The sequence below is a fragment of the Oryzias latipes genome, chromosome 3, assembly GCF_002234675.1.
Source record: "Oryzias latipes chromosome 3, ASM223467v1".
NCBI lineage: Eukaryota > Metazoa > Chordata > Actinopteri > Beloniformes > Adrianichthyidae > Oryzias > Oryzias latipes.
The window spans coordinates 37,575,530-37,589,251 of record NC_019861.2 but is presented as its reverse complement, the minus strand read 5'-3'; the positions used below and the strand labels follow the sequence as shown (position 1 = coordinate 37,589,251).

Below are 13,722 nucleotides of genomic sequence, written 5' to 3'. Positions count from 1 at the left end.
AAGTAAGCTGCTGGAGCGGTCAGGACGCATCAGCAGCTCATCTTTCTGCAGAGCGCTGACCTGCTGACCTCCATCTGCTTTCACATTCACTGTACATATAACACGTGCACGCGCATGCACACGCACGTGGGAGGAGCACCTCCTGCTGTCATGAAACTGTAGAAGCCTTTCAGTGTTGACGATGAAGCGCTGGACTTCCAGGGCAGTTCTGATGTTGGACTGGGTCCAGAAGCTCCACAGACTCCTGTGATCTGGGGGGTTTGTACTTCGGTTGGTTCCTGGAAGCCGTTTTTTCTGCAAATCCTCCAGATTCTGGATTTGGTTCCGTCAGATTGTGGGAGGTTCTGTGAAGATGTTCCAGATGGACTTCAGGTTCTCAGTAGAACCAGCTGATGTGGTTCAGATCCACATCTGGGTTTCCTTACATCCTTCTCTGCTGTGGTGAGACGCTCCACACTCAGCCACGTCTTCACAACTGTTGGTAGCAGCTGGTTTGGGGGCGGGGCCAGAGGGTGTGATGTCATAATGTCTTTATAAAGACCTGGAATGAAGGAAAGTTTGAACGAGTGTGTGGCTTAAACTCCCCCTGCTGGTCCAACTGTCTGAGCCATGAGCTCATGTGTTCAGCAGACCCCCCCCCCTACATTTGTAACTCACACTCTCCCCTCCCCCAGACCCAAACAAAAAGGAGGGGCGGGGTCAGCTCCTTCACGGCGCCCCACAAACACACTTCAAAGCTTTCTCACGACAAACTGTGATGCTCTGGACCTCCGGACCCCCAACCCAGAACATTCAGGAGAAAATAAAGGCTTTTGATGGAGAACGTGAGCCACATGTACGAAGAGGAGGAGGGGGGAGAAGTTCCTCCGCTGTAGGACTCTCCAAACTGTTGAGTCTTTTGGACATGAGCAGAAATGAGTGGTGAAACATGAGGATCCAGGAAAGTTCTGGGACTCTTGGTTCCTCAACCAGGAACAGAAATGGGCTGTGAAACTTTTCACGGCCGTTCTCTGATACCGATGCTGGATGATGAGGCGCTCCGACAGCATTCCCTTCACCTTCTCCGTCTGGAAGCAATTTTCAGACCAAATTGTTGGTTCTGTTCTGCACCGGCGGAAGTTTAGCTCCACCGGCTCTGAGCTGCGGCGTCCAGAAGCGGCCAGGGGTTGAGGGGTTCTCCCCGGTTTCCTTCTGAAGCCCAGGAGGAGAAACTCGCTGAGAAGAAGAAAGGTTCATGACTTCTACCAAACGGAGACTCGCGTGGCTGAAGGAACGTCTGAGAGGAGCTTCACCCCCATCCTGGTCCACCCTTTAACCGCCGTCAGCGGCGGCGGAACCCATGGCCTGTAAACTCCTGGAGCTAGTTTTTTTTGTCTAACTTACCCAACAGCTGAGCCAGCAGATCAGAGCTGAAGGCCTCGTGTGTTGGACAGATTTGACTGTTACAACAGAGGTTTATGGATCTTCAGACAAACGGAGTATATTTGGATAAACCCCTTTTGGATTTGATGCTAAGCTTTATTTATGATAATTATATTTATATGCATTCCTTTTTGGACTGGATGGAAAAGGAAAGGAGAGAGAAAGAGAGGGATGCCAGAGATTGGGGGGTTAGAGTGGGGGGAGATGGGGGAACAGAGAGTCATCTGTAAATTACATGACTAAGTTCACGCATCAACAACTTGTTTGGTAGTTCAAAGAACGTCACCATAAATCTGTCTGTTTTGGTTGTTGGTGTGACGCTGGTGTGGGGGCGGGGCTTCCTCACAGTCTTCTGTGTGTGTGTGTGCAGGCGTACGCCTGGGCGTTTGAGGGGATGCGTCAGCTGGCGGCGATCAGCATGGACGACTGCACACATCCCGAAACGTGCAGCGCCGCGATTGGCCGTCTGGAGGAGTACCGCCAGAAGCACCCGCCCATCCCAGACGCCCGCTTCCAGGAGATGAAGGCGGAGGCGGGCGAGCTGCGGGGGGAGCCCGGCCTCTACCAGTGGAGCTTCGCGTGGTCCAAGTGCCAGGAGACCCGGGCGACGTTGGATCGGAAGATGGAGGCGGCCCTGAGGACTCGGGACTCCGCCTATCGGCGCCGCTCTGACTCCTCTGCTAGCTTAAGCTCCACCTCCTCCAGAAGAACTCTGTCTGGACTCTGGGCGAGTCGGAAGAACAGCACCTGCTCCCCAGAGGAGGGGCCAAGCTCCTCCCCACCTGTCACCCCACAGCACACGCCGCTCCTGCAGCGTCTGTTCCGCAGCTCCTCCTCTGAGGAGTCGGCGGATCAGGGGGACGTCTCCACGCCACGTTTTTCCCGCCTCAACTCCTCCCCCAGCTTCAGCCCCCCATGCTCCTCTCCCTCCTTCCTCTCCTTCAGCAGGAGGCAGCAGCTAAGAAAGACTCAGAGCTTCGACTGCCCCCCCACCCCCCAGGGGCCACGCTGCGGCCCGTCCCCCCGCACCCTCAGTGAACCGCCCCCCCGGGGAAACACGGGCGTGTTCATCCGCGGCCTGGAGGTCAGCAGCACCGCGGCGGCCGACCGCGCGCTCTGCTCCAGGACGGGGGCCCAGAGCTGGGCCGGACCCCCCCCGGATACCCCAGGGACCCCCGCGGGCGACGCCCGCCCCCGAGGAAGGTGGGTAAGAATCCGTCTGAGCGCGAGCGGCAGAAAGCGCCGACCTGAACGCCGCTTCTGCACAGGAAGCTGCGGCACATCGTGGAGGAGATGGTGACCACGGAGCGCGAGTACGTGCGCTCGCTGCACTACATCATCCACCACTACTTCCCAGAGATGGACCGGGCCGACCTCCCCCAGGACCTGCGGGGGAAGCGCTCCATCGTGTTCGGGAACCTGGAGAAGCTGCTGGACTTCCACAGCCAGTTCTTCCTGAAGGAGCTGGAGGCGTGCTGGAGACACCCCCTGAGGGTGCCGCACTGCTTCCTGAGACACGTATGTGGGGGAGGGGGTCACCTGTCTGTCAGGTCATGTAAGGACACAATAATGAGTGTGTGTGTGTGTGTGTGTGTGTGTGTGTGTGTGTGTGTGTGTGTGTGTGTGTGTGTGTGTGTGTGTGTGTGTGTGTGTGTGTGTGTGTGTGTGTGTGTGTGTGTGGAGCAGCAGGAGCAATTCAGCCTCTATGCCCTCTACAGCAAGAACAAACCCAAGTCCGATGCTCTGCTGGCCAGCCATGGACACGCCTTCTTCAGGGTGAGAACTGCAACCTCTGACCCCTGCGGCTCCGCCCCAAACTTCTCCCACACTAAACCTTCTCCTCCTCAGAGGAAACAGCTGGAGCTCGAAGATAAGATGGACCTGTCTTCCTATCTGCTGAAGCCTATCCAGAGGATGAGTAAGTACGCTCTGCTCCTCACTGACCTCATGAAGGAGGTGGGCGTGGCCCAGGAGGCGGAGCTCGGTGCACTGCAGGCTGCCACCAGCATGGTGAAGTTCCAGCTCCGGCATGGCAACGACCTGCTGGCGATGGACGCCATCCGGGACTGTGACGTGAGTTTAGCAACGATTGTCCTTCACCTGAAAGCACCTTTTACAGATCAGACACGACCACCAGAAGCTCGTTTTTCCTACAGTTTTGAACTCAGCAGCTCCGCCTACAAACATGATGTAAACAGTAGCTGGATGTTCTGTTGGTCAGAAGCTGAAACATTCAGAGAAGAACCCGGATCAGAACCTGCTCCTCCTGTTCTCTGCAGGTGAACCTGAAGGAGCAGGGTCAGCTGATCCGCCAGGATGAGTTCACTGTCTGGAGCGGCCGGAGGAAATGCCAGCGTCACGTCTTCCTCTTCCAGGAACTCGTCCTCTTCAGCAAACTCAGGAAGGTGGAGGGGGGGCTGGACGTCTTCATCTACAAGCAGTCCTACAAGGTGAGCCGGCGGCTGAGACCCGCTCTGAGGCGGCGCAGAGTTCTGACGGGTCGCTCTGCTGTCAGACTGCAGATATCGGGCTGACCGAGTCGACGGGGGACAGCGGTCTGAGGTTCGAGATCTGGTTCAGGAGGAGGACGTCCAAGAACCAGACCTTCATCTTTCAGGCGCCCTCGGCGGAGGTCAAGCGAGCGTGGACGGGCGACATCGCCCGGATCCTGTGGACCCAAGCGACCCGCAACAAAGGTGGGTCCAGTGGGGGCAGAACCGTTGGGGGGGTTGTCCCAAAATGCTCACCTGTCTTTCTGTGCAGAGATGCGTTTGAAGGAGATGGTGTCCATGGGGGTGGGGAGCAAACCGTTCCTGGACATCCAGCCGAGCGACGCGGCCATCAGCAACCGCGCCGTTCACATCATGAAGACCAGAGGTACGGCGCCATCTTCTGGAGGACAGAGCGCCATCGGTCGCCTGCAGATACTCATCGCTTTGCTTTCAGGAGCCAGAACGCGAGCGTCCATCGCTGTCTCCGCCTTTGACCACTCCCACCCATTTCAGAGGGGCGCCGTGACCCCAGAGGGCCCGGCTTCAGGACCATCTTCTTCTAGTCTGCTGGGGCCACTGAATCTGCACATGTATGGACATGACACACACCTGTGCAGGTACGACGGCACCTGTCCAGTGACACACCTGTGTGCAGTGACACACACCTGTGCAGTGACACACACCTGTGCAGGTACCACGGCACCTGTGGGTTGGACCCTTTCCTGTCAGACTCGATACATCCTCTTCTCCTCACAGTGAATCCCTCCCGCCTCCCGACTCCTCTTTCAGCTCCTGCATAGAGGAAGACGAGCAGGAACATGAAACAAGCAGCCAGCCCTCCATGAGTACGTGCACACTCGCGCCGTGAACCCTGGAGCTCCGCCTCCTGCATGTTAGCGCACCTGTCAGACTGCTCCTTGTGTGTCTGCAGCCACGGAGAGCTCCGGTTCGTCCTCCCGCTGCCTGTCTGGCTCCACGGGCTCCGACAGCGGCTGCGTCTCCTCACACCTGCAGGAGGCGCTGCCTGGTGACACCAACCCCATCCAGGCCCTTTCCTCCCCCTCCTCCTCAAACAAGCCACACCTCAACTACCTTACAGCTGTGAGTGCCCCAGCTCTAGTATTCACCTGTAATGCTGATCAGCTGATCGGTCATGTGACTTCTGCTCCTCCTCAGGATGCTGCTGCCGTGGTCGGCCCGGCCACAACCCTCTGACCGTTAGTGCTGTGAGTGTGGCGGCGTTTGCGTGCAGACGCAGACTCTGTGGCTGTTGGCGTGTCTGCAGGTTCCTCTGGATGTTGGATGTTCGTGCTGTAAATACCTTGCTGGTTTCCTCTCAGCTGGTTCGGCTCGAGTCTCGGATCGTCCGGACCGACCAATCGCAGCAGAGCTTCACTTTTCTATTAAAGGCGTTTGTTTTCAAGTTTCTGTTGGTTTGTGTGGAAACCAGAGATTCCTCCCAATGTTGGTGAAATGCTGCCCTCTGCTGGACGGCTCCCGAACAGCAGCGCACCAATCAAAGCCGGGACAGAACTCCAAATATAAAACACCTTTATTGGAAGTTTTCACGTCAAAACAAAGTTAATGAGGAAGAAAACTTGAATTTTAGGAGACAATGATATAAAACAGTTGAAGGCCTCTCTGCTGGAGGACCGTTTCTGTAACACACTGGTTGTTTTTGCATCAGCGCTGTTTCCTCCTGCAAACAGAAGAGCGCTTCACCTGCAGATGAACATCACCTGAAAAATACAAAGGTTTCTGGCCCTTCGGAGAATAAACGAGGTTTTAAAGGGAACAAACTCTTATTCACAGAAAAAGACTGTTTTAATACATGCAGGATACGTGATTTCTGGACAGTTCTGTGTCTGACGGCTCTTTGGTCACAGTGAAAGGTTCTGCAGGTCGGCGGCCCAAAGGTTTCTGGGTCGACCCAGACAACTTCCTCTGGAAGTTTCAAATTAAAGGCCTCTAAAATAAAAGCAACACATCAAAAGGAGCAGATCAGAAACTTCCTGTGACGCAGATACAGAAAAATGCTAAATCAAAGCTAAAGAAACTAAATTCAAGTTCTAGGCTCCTCCCCTTCTGTAGGCTTTAACTCTGCGAGTTACCAGAATAACGTCTGAGCAGATTTCTGCAGGAACATTTCTGAGGTTGGATTTGCTGCCTGGATTATGGATTATTGAGTCTTTGCTGCTCAAGTCAAGTCAAACTAAACCCAGACTTTTCTGCTAACAATGAATCCCACGCCTCGAGGGGGCGGGTCTCCTGCTAACTCCACCCCTGCAGTAGGACGCCCGCCAGTCAGAGGTGGAGTTTGACGTCTCTGAAAGGAGTGGCCCCCCCTGCGCTCCTGATTGCTCGACTCTCTGGCAGGTGAAGTGGGAGGAGCCAAAGGAGTTTAAGAAAAAGGTTTTGGTGGCGATAATCTGGCTGTGCGTACGGGTGGCGTTAAGACTTTCTGGTGAGAACGGGGATTTCACGTCAGTTTCAGGTGTGTTGAGCACAAAAACCAGAACCGGGCTCTCCGTCGCGGTTCCGCCCACTCATCGCCGTGTCCTCCAGGTGAATCTGTCCAGCAGAAAGGGGAGAGGAGGGGGGCAGTGGGCTCCTTCACACTGCAGGAGGCTCCGCCTACAGCAGCAGACACCTGAACAGGCTCTTCTTGGAGCGGGGCTCCTTGATCTGGATGGCTCCGCCCCCACCTGCCGAACTGTCGTTATGCTGGAAGAGAACAGGAAGGTGAGGGACGTGGCTACTTCCTGCAGAGCTGGAGGGGACCAGACTCACCATCTTCCTGTTGAGGCGGCTCATGATGTCTCTGGCGAGGGTGAGGAAGGCCTGGGGGGGGCGTGTAAAACTCATTTATAGTTTTCATGTCAGAGGGGAGTTTTGTAGCATTTAGTTCAGGTCTTCCAAACATTTTCACTCAGGCTTCTAGGAAAACCGCAGCTTCAGGCGGCGTTTTCCAGACGTTCCTGAATGTGTGTTTATGGGAGCTCCGCCTCCTTCTGAAGCTCAGGAACAGGAAGGAAAGAAACCCGCAGGGTCGTGTCAAAGTTCACTGTTAGACGCTGGTCAAATAGGATGCTAAGCTCCTGTTAAGTATTTTGTGATGAATCCCTGCAGGGAGGGGCAAACATTAAGTTTGAAGGAGTTGTCACACCCCCTGGGGGGCGGAGCTATTGTCAACCTTTATTTTAGGACAGACACGGTTGATGTTGGTTTGTACCGATTAACGGCAGCGATGCCGCCGGCGACACGTAAACTACAGACTCTTTGAATTACCGTAACTCGGTACACAGTCAGAGTTTAGCGAGTCATTTCGGGGTTAAAGACTTCACTCGGCCATGACGACTGTCATCAGAAGGAGGCGGAGCTAAACATGGATGTGATCGCTTGCGGTGACGGGGGTGGCACGTATACTCGCCTCCTCCACGTTGATGCTGGACTTTGCGCTGGTCTCCAGAAACTTGATGCTGTAGTCGATGGCGAGCTGAAGGAGCAAACGACAGGAAGTTACTCAGAAACCTCTTCCTGTTAACCGACCAATGAGGTTCCGGCGGCCACCGACCTTCTCGCCTCTCTCCTTGGACACTTGTCTTCTGTCGTTCATGTCGCACTTGTTCCCCAGAACCATCCTCTCCACGTCCGCTGACGCGTGCTGGAAGACAAACAACGAACCCGTCACGTGTTCTGATCATCACTGGGTCATGTGACTGGGCGTGGCCTACCTCCTCAATGTTGCGTATCCAGTTTCTGATGTTGTCAAACGATTTCTCATTGGTGATGTCGTAAACAAGCATGATGCCCTGTAGCAGGCAGGAAGTGAGGTCACACACTGAGCCGCTGGCCGACCAAAAAGGGGGCGTGTCTTACCATAGCTCCTCTGTAATAGGCTGTTGTGATGGTTCTGAAGCGTTCCTGACCTGCTGTGTCCCTGCAAGACAGAGCGCAAGACCTTCACCGCACAATGACCACGCTGCAGGTTACCCGAGGGGTTTCCTGAGGTAATTATCAGGGGTTACAACTGGTCTTGGCCATTAGGTCATCAGTCATTCTGAAACCAATCAAACTATTTTTTACTTGGAACCAAAATGTCTGTTTTATAGCAGTTAAACAGAGAAATCATCGCGCTAATTCAAGCTATAAGCTTTAGCACGCTAATTCTAGATTTAGCACGCTAATTCCAGAACCAACATTTCCGGCCAGAACACCGTGATCGCACGTCCCTACGCAGGTTTTTACGTCCAGTGGCGAGCTCTTCGTACAAAGCGGCGTTCGTTGATGGCGTGCTGACAGTTTAAGCGGTTGAACATTTTCACGTTGCTTCATCTGGTCCTGTTCCGCCTGAAGCTCCGCCTTCCACTGTCTCTGGCTCTCTCAAACACTACTGAAGGGTTTTCTTTACAGTCGATGATTTTAACCCAATTCCGTATGCTAGTACACGTTTTCATGAAGGCTCCTGTACAGGATGTTCCTTTCTGTGTGTTTTCGTTTTGCTAAATCCCGCTTAGGGACAGGAGTTTGACGAGTGGAGCTACATGTATGAACAGTATGTCCCTGTGATAAAACACAGACAGGTCTGGTCTGTGAAGGTCTGTTGCTGTTTAAAGCTGTCAGATATCACAGCAGGTTCTTGACCACCGCATCACAGAAGAAGAAACGATGTTAGATGGTCTCTGTCATCTTTTGCTCAGGCTGCACATAAATACACCGTCTAGATGCATTATTTGTTCTATATGTTCGTGTTTCCAGCCTATGGTGTTGTCTACCAGATCTGTGAGCAGATCATCAGGAAGCGAATACTGTAATAATAATTATTATTCAATTGAATAAATTGCTGAGGAGGAATCTGCTGAGTCCATCAGTTTGGTGAAAGAGAACGTTGATGCTTCAGACTGCAGGTTCTGGAACAGAAAGATCTGCATCTTTGGACTAAAACACACCAGCTTTTCCAAATGATGAATGAGCGACTCCATCATTTTGGAACGATCCAAAGCTCACATCTGTCAGGACAACACTTTCAGTTTAGATGAAAAGAATGGCCAAGTGGTAAATGCTGAAAATATGAGAAGCAGTGCTGATTCGTTGACCTCAAAGGTCATGGTACTAATTCATCTAGACCGGCCTAAAGGGCTTTAAAGCACATGTAAAAGAGATTTTGTTGCTGAATGTCGTGGGAACAAATCCTCTCCTTTTCCTCGGTTCACCTTACGGCGAGTTGCAGAGACTCTGGATCCAAATGTTTGGTGTTTGAGCGTGAAATCGACCCAAATTTAAGGAGGTCGGTGGCTCCAGGCAGAGGCCCTGGGACCCTCTTAAGGTGGCGTTAAAAGGCCTTTAGGTGTTTGAGTTAAAGCATCTTTCATCAGAAGTTCCACGCTGTTTGAATAAAGTTTGGTTTTGGTCAGCAGGTCCATTTGGACCAGAACCTGCTCACCAAATCTGAAGCTTGATCTTCTTCCCGTCCAGGTCCACCGTCCGGATTTTAAAGTCGATTCCTGAAACACAGAAATCAGACGGCGGCTCAGTTCAGCCATCAGACCACCAGAGGGCAGAGTTCAGCTGATTGACAGGAGGTCTGCAGGCCCACAACAGACCCGCTTCTTCATCTTCTTCATCATTTTCAGAAAAGATTCAGCCCAAGCTGAGAAATGTAAATGAGCCAGGCTGACAACAAAGAGGTTCACAAACACATTTCTGAGCAGGCAGAAAGGTCAGGGGTCAAGTCGTCGGAGCACACTGTTGGCTTTGTTGCTCACATTCCAGCTACACAACAACACGCTGCTGTGCGACGCTTATGGTCTGAGATTCAGAAATCCTGCAGAGGAATGTGCCTTTGAAGCGACAGGAGGAAGTGACTTTAGCTTCAAAATGTTTGAGGTTACGGCGTTTCAGCGCTTCAGGATTTCACCAACGACGATGCTGCTGCTGTTAGCATGCTAATGCTACATAGCAAGAGGATTAGCATGCAACAAGGAACGGCAGCGTGTCATTTACTGAACTAGCTTTCATTTCAAATCTAAATGTTCGTCCCCAGACGTTTCATATAAAGTGATGGAAAAAAGATCAGTCATGTGACGCAGCCGCGACATCATTTCCTGTCCAGGAAACAAAACTGACGAGGGCTACGACACGCGGAGCTCGAGCTCCCTCTTCAAACTGCAACAGAAAACAACGTGGAGCACGCTAGCGTCAGATCAGTTAGCATCGCAATGTAACATGCTAATGCCAAATAAATGTTTGCTAGCAAAGTTGCTAGAAGTTTGACGTTTGCTTTAGCGAGCAAACAAGTAGCGTGTCCTCCGTCGTTACATGCTAACATTGTACCGTACTGGTTAACACTAATGCTAAGGAAACGTGCAACATTTTGTGTTTGCATTATTGTAAGCTAATGTTGACGTTAGCATGGTATTATGATATACTCCATTCATGCTAACAAAACTACTTTATAACAACGAACATAGAAAAGAAACGTTTTCCACTGAGGCTAAGGAAACGCCACTCCTTTGTGTTAATGCTAATGCTAACAGAAGCATGCTAATAGAAGCTAAAACGTGAGAAGCGTTTGTCATTCTTTATTGGCTCCAAAAAGACCCAAACCAGAATCCTGGAGGGTCCGTCTATCGAGGACAGCCGGGTCCCAAAGCTTTTCTCAGAACATCAGAGAAGCGTCTGCGATGAAAACCCTGAAGTGACCAACGTTTCACTTTGATCACAGGTGTTTTTAATGCTCTTCCTCTGCCAGAGGCTCCGCCTCCGTTTCTACCACGACGGGCGGGGGCCTCCGGGGGTCTCAGCACAACCTGCTGCTTTGGTTTCTCCTCATTGAAACTGAACTAACGAGAGAATCTGGAGCTGCAGTTTCACACAGGAAGTCTGATGTCAAACCACTTCCTGTCAGGTGACCCCGACAAGCATCAGATGATCACCGTGGTGACGCGGCCACACAAACTGCTTCCCTCCATTCTCCTGCGGCTCTCGGCCCCCACAGGAAGTGAAAGTGGTTCTGCTGCAGAGGTCACCGACCTTCTGGAAGCTGCTCTTTCATCCCCTCCAGTCTGGCGGTCCACGGTTCTGCTGCAGGTTCTGCAGAACCAGGACCAGCAGCTCCTCCCCTTCAACCACAGACCTGTTCGTGTGGACTGGGGGCGGGGCTGAGGGAGGTGATGACGTCACTACGATGGACAGTCTCCCTGTCAGCTGATCTGGACAGAGCGCGCTCAGTGCCGCCGCTCCTGCAATGTCCAGGCAGCAGAATCGAGCAGAACTCTGCTTCGTCAGAACTGCACAAGCGCGGCAGTGTCTGTCCCATCAGCTGGTCGGGGTTCAAGTCCAGGCCTGGGAGTCAGGGGTACCTGGGTAAAATCCTCAGCCTGCGTCGTCAGAAAGGTCACAGGACCAGTGGATGAGTGTCTAACCCAAAGGCTGGGAGGTTGAGGGTTTGAATCCAGAAAACCAGACTGGATGGGGGGGTAAAAGCAGTCTGTTGAGCTGAGCAGAACCAGAACCTGGGTCCCACTCTGAAACACAAAAGAATCCACCGGGTGGTTCTGTGGTGTTCTAGAGGTTCTGCATCCTGTGAGACGCTTCCTGTTAGTGATCCAGACCCGCTTTCAGGGTGGGGGGGTCAAGACCTCAAGTTCTGCTCGTTTTAACCTGGAAACCAGCGGTCAGAGGGCGTAACCATGGTGACCACCGGAAGTATCACGGAGATCACAGGTGCTCCGCGGGACCGAGGCCCCCGCTGTTTCAGGGTCCTGTCTGGCCCTGTGCCCCTCCCCTCCCTCCGCCGCGTGCCCCGCGCGCTCACCGATGGTGGAGATGAAGGTGGTGTTGAAGGCGTCCTCGCTGAAGCGGAACAGCAGACACGTCTTCCCCACGCCGCTGTCTCCGATCAGCAGCAGCTTGAACAGGTAGTCGTAGGTCTTCGCCATGGTCCCGCGCGCGCCGGCGCCCTCCTCGCGCGCTGGTTTCGGCTCGGTTCTGCCGAGCCTGGGAGCGGCGGGAAACAGGAAACGATGCGGGGTCAGGCCACCCACAACGCACTGCGGCAACAACATCCGGCCTGGACCTTCAAAATAAAGCATCTTCCAGAGACTGCTCATAAATGTCAAGCGTTTGTTTAGATGGGGGGGGGGCGGGTATTTTGGTAAAACACCTTATAAGACAAATAACACGGAATCCTGACAAAAACACTGAGATTAAATATTAATATATATTTTAAAACAGAACTTGAGTTTTTAGTTCCAAACTTAGATTTACACACATTTATGGAAACGATCTGATTAAACAATTACCAGAACACTGGAATCTACTCAAAAATACAACATTTACTGTAGTTTATTGTATTCTTTGGTCATTTCTGATCACCTTTATATTTTGCATTTTTAATTAAAGGCCACGCTTTTTTTATTTCACCCCTTATTTTAAAATTTACATTAAGAAAACCTTTAACAGCCAACATTATGATTAGTTTGATTTTGTGTGAATTCTGTTCAGAAAAAACCCAGAACCATGAAATTTAAAGAATAGATCTGAAAATACTACAAATTCCAAGCGTTCATGAAACCTTTAAAACATAAAAACATTACAGACATCTTTAATCCTCCATCACTGCAGGAGGTTTTATTCTTCATTTTTGAGAGAAACGTTATTTTTTACATCTACAAATCTTTCATCTTAGCAGTTTGTTCTTTATTCTCATTTTTTTATTCTGTAAAGCCCCCATGGTGTTTGTAAAGTGCTGTTTAAATAAAGTTTTTTTGTATGCATTTAACACTGTAAACCATAAATAAAAATCAGTGAATAATGTAAAGGTTACATATGGAAATGAATGCAATCAAGTAACCATGAAAAGTCCAAATGTCTGAAGTTACAGAGGAAGGAACCTCTGGGTTCACTTTGGACCTAAAGCTGCAGAAACCTTTGATCCAGATGTTTGGTGGATCCAGAACCGCCTCTTTGTGCTAATGTTCATTTAATATGTGGATTAATATATAGAAAATGTTCAGCAGTCACCAGAATCATAAAGCTTTTACATCATTGATAAACCGGGGGGGGGGCATAAATGACAGGAATTCAGAACCGAGTCTGTTGGGGGAATCGTTTTGGTCTGTTTCTGTAGGAAAGGAGGCGTCATCTAAACCTGAAATCCTCCAGAATGTCAAGAACAGGAAAAGCCTGACGACAAACGGGGAAATCTAAAATTCTTTATCAGATATCTGGAATCCTTTGAAGTAAAAATGTCAGCAGGGAGGCGGGGCTTCTGGTCCCCCAGCTTGAATGATGTTCAATGTGCTGAAGGTTGACGGAACTATTTCTGTCTCTGAAGATCATTTTAAAGGTTTGAATGTACGTTTGAGAAAGATGACGTGAGAGGTCAGAGGTCAACTGCACATTTGGGTGTTTTAGCTAAAAGCAGCTGTTTAAAGTCAACATTTAATCCTGTAATTCCTCCTCTAACGAGCGATTCTTCCTCCTTTGGTGTGGTCTTCCTCAGCTGCCGCTTAGACTTCCCTTTACTGAGCTTTTATTTTGAAAGAAGATTCGGGCTGTTTCCTGTTGTCAGTGGGGATTTCATAGACTTTATTCAGGAAATGGGGGCGTGGTCAAAGAAGTCAGACTTTACTGTCAACATACAAGAACCACAGATCAAAGGTGAACAAATTCAACTTTTATGAAATGAGATCAAAGTTTGGAAAAACAGGAAGTTCAGTTTGTCGTTTGGAGAAAAATCCCTAAAAATCTTCTGGAATAATGAAGGAGTGGCATAAAATAATACTTTCTGCTTCAAATTTGTAAA

At 51.0% G+C, this 13,722-nt stretch overlaps 2 protein-coding genes across 4 annotated transcripts in view; one reads left to right on the top strand and one right to left on the bottom strand.

Moving 5' to 3' along the window:
• LOC101162987 (puratrophin-1) overlaps positions 1-5,337 on the top strand; it is a 57,851-nt gene extending 52,514 nt beyond the window's left edge. For all 3 annotated transcript variants that reach the window (XM_023953779.1, XM_023953781.1, XM_023953780.1), the window contains 11 exons: positions 1,793-2,625; positions 2,691-2,940; positions 3,109-3,198; positions 3,271-3,495; positions 3,702-3,872; positions 3,938-4,118; positions 4,186-4,299; positions 4,369-4,531; positions 4,671-4,759; positions 4,846-5,015; positions 5,091-5,337. In XM_023953779.1, the coding sequence (XP_023809547.1) occupies positions 1,793-2,625; positions 2,691-2,940; positions 3,109-3,198; positions 3,271-3,495; positions 3,702-3,872; positions 3,938-4,118; positions 4,186-4,299; positions 4,369-4,531; positions 4,671-4,759; positions 4,846-5,015; positions 5,091-5,129 (2,325 nt within the window). In that variant the 3' untranslated portion in view covers positions 5,130-5,337. The remainder of the gene's footprint in view (positions 1-1,792; positions 2,626-2,690; positions 2,941-3,108; positions 3,199-3,270; positions 3,496-3,701; positions 3,873-3,937; positions 4,119-4,185; positions 4,300-4,368; positions 4,532-4,670; positions 4,760-4,845; positions 5,016-5,090) is intronic.
• A 111-nt stretch (positions 5,338-5,448) lies between these two features.
• LOC101162740 (ras-related protein Rab-8B) lies at positions 5,449-11,975 on the bottom strand. The gene is made up of 8 exons (XM_004086067.4): positions 11,731-11,975; positions 9,358-9,418; positions 7,794-7,854; positions 7,649-7,726; positions 7,489-7,578; positions 7,345-7,410; positions 6,705-6,755; positions 5,449-6,638 (listed from the first exon to the last, which is right to left on the bottom strand). The coding sequence occupies exons 1-8, from the start codon at positions 11,852-11,854 to the stop codon at positions 6,549-6,551; spliced, it is 621 nt and encodes a 206-aa protein (XP_004086115.1). The 5' UTR covers positions 11,855-11,975; the 3' UTR covers positions 5,449-6,548.
• Positions 11,976-13,722: the final 1,747 nt, after the last annotated feature.

Excerpts from the sequence above, each read along its gene's own strand:
- LOC101162740 (XM_004086067.4), bottom strand. The coding sequence starts at position 11,854 with ATGGCGAAGACCTACGACTACCTGTTCAAGCTGCTGCTGATCGGAGAC. Across the intron at positions 9,419-11,730 it reads CACCTTCATCTCCACCATCG|GAATCGACTTTAAAATCCGG; the intron begins GTGAGCGCGCGG and ends TCTGTGTTTCAG. Across the intron at positions 7,411-7,488 it reads CCAAGGAGAGAGGCGAGAAG|CTCGCCATCGACTACAGCAT; the intron begins GTCGGTGGCCGC and ends TTGCTCCTTCAG.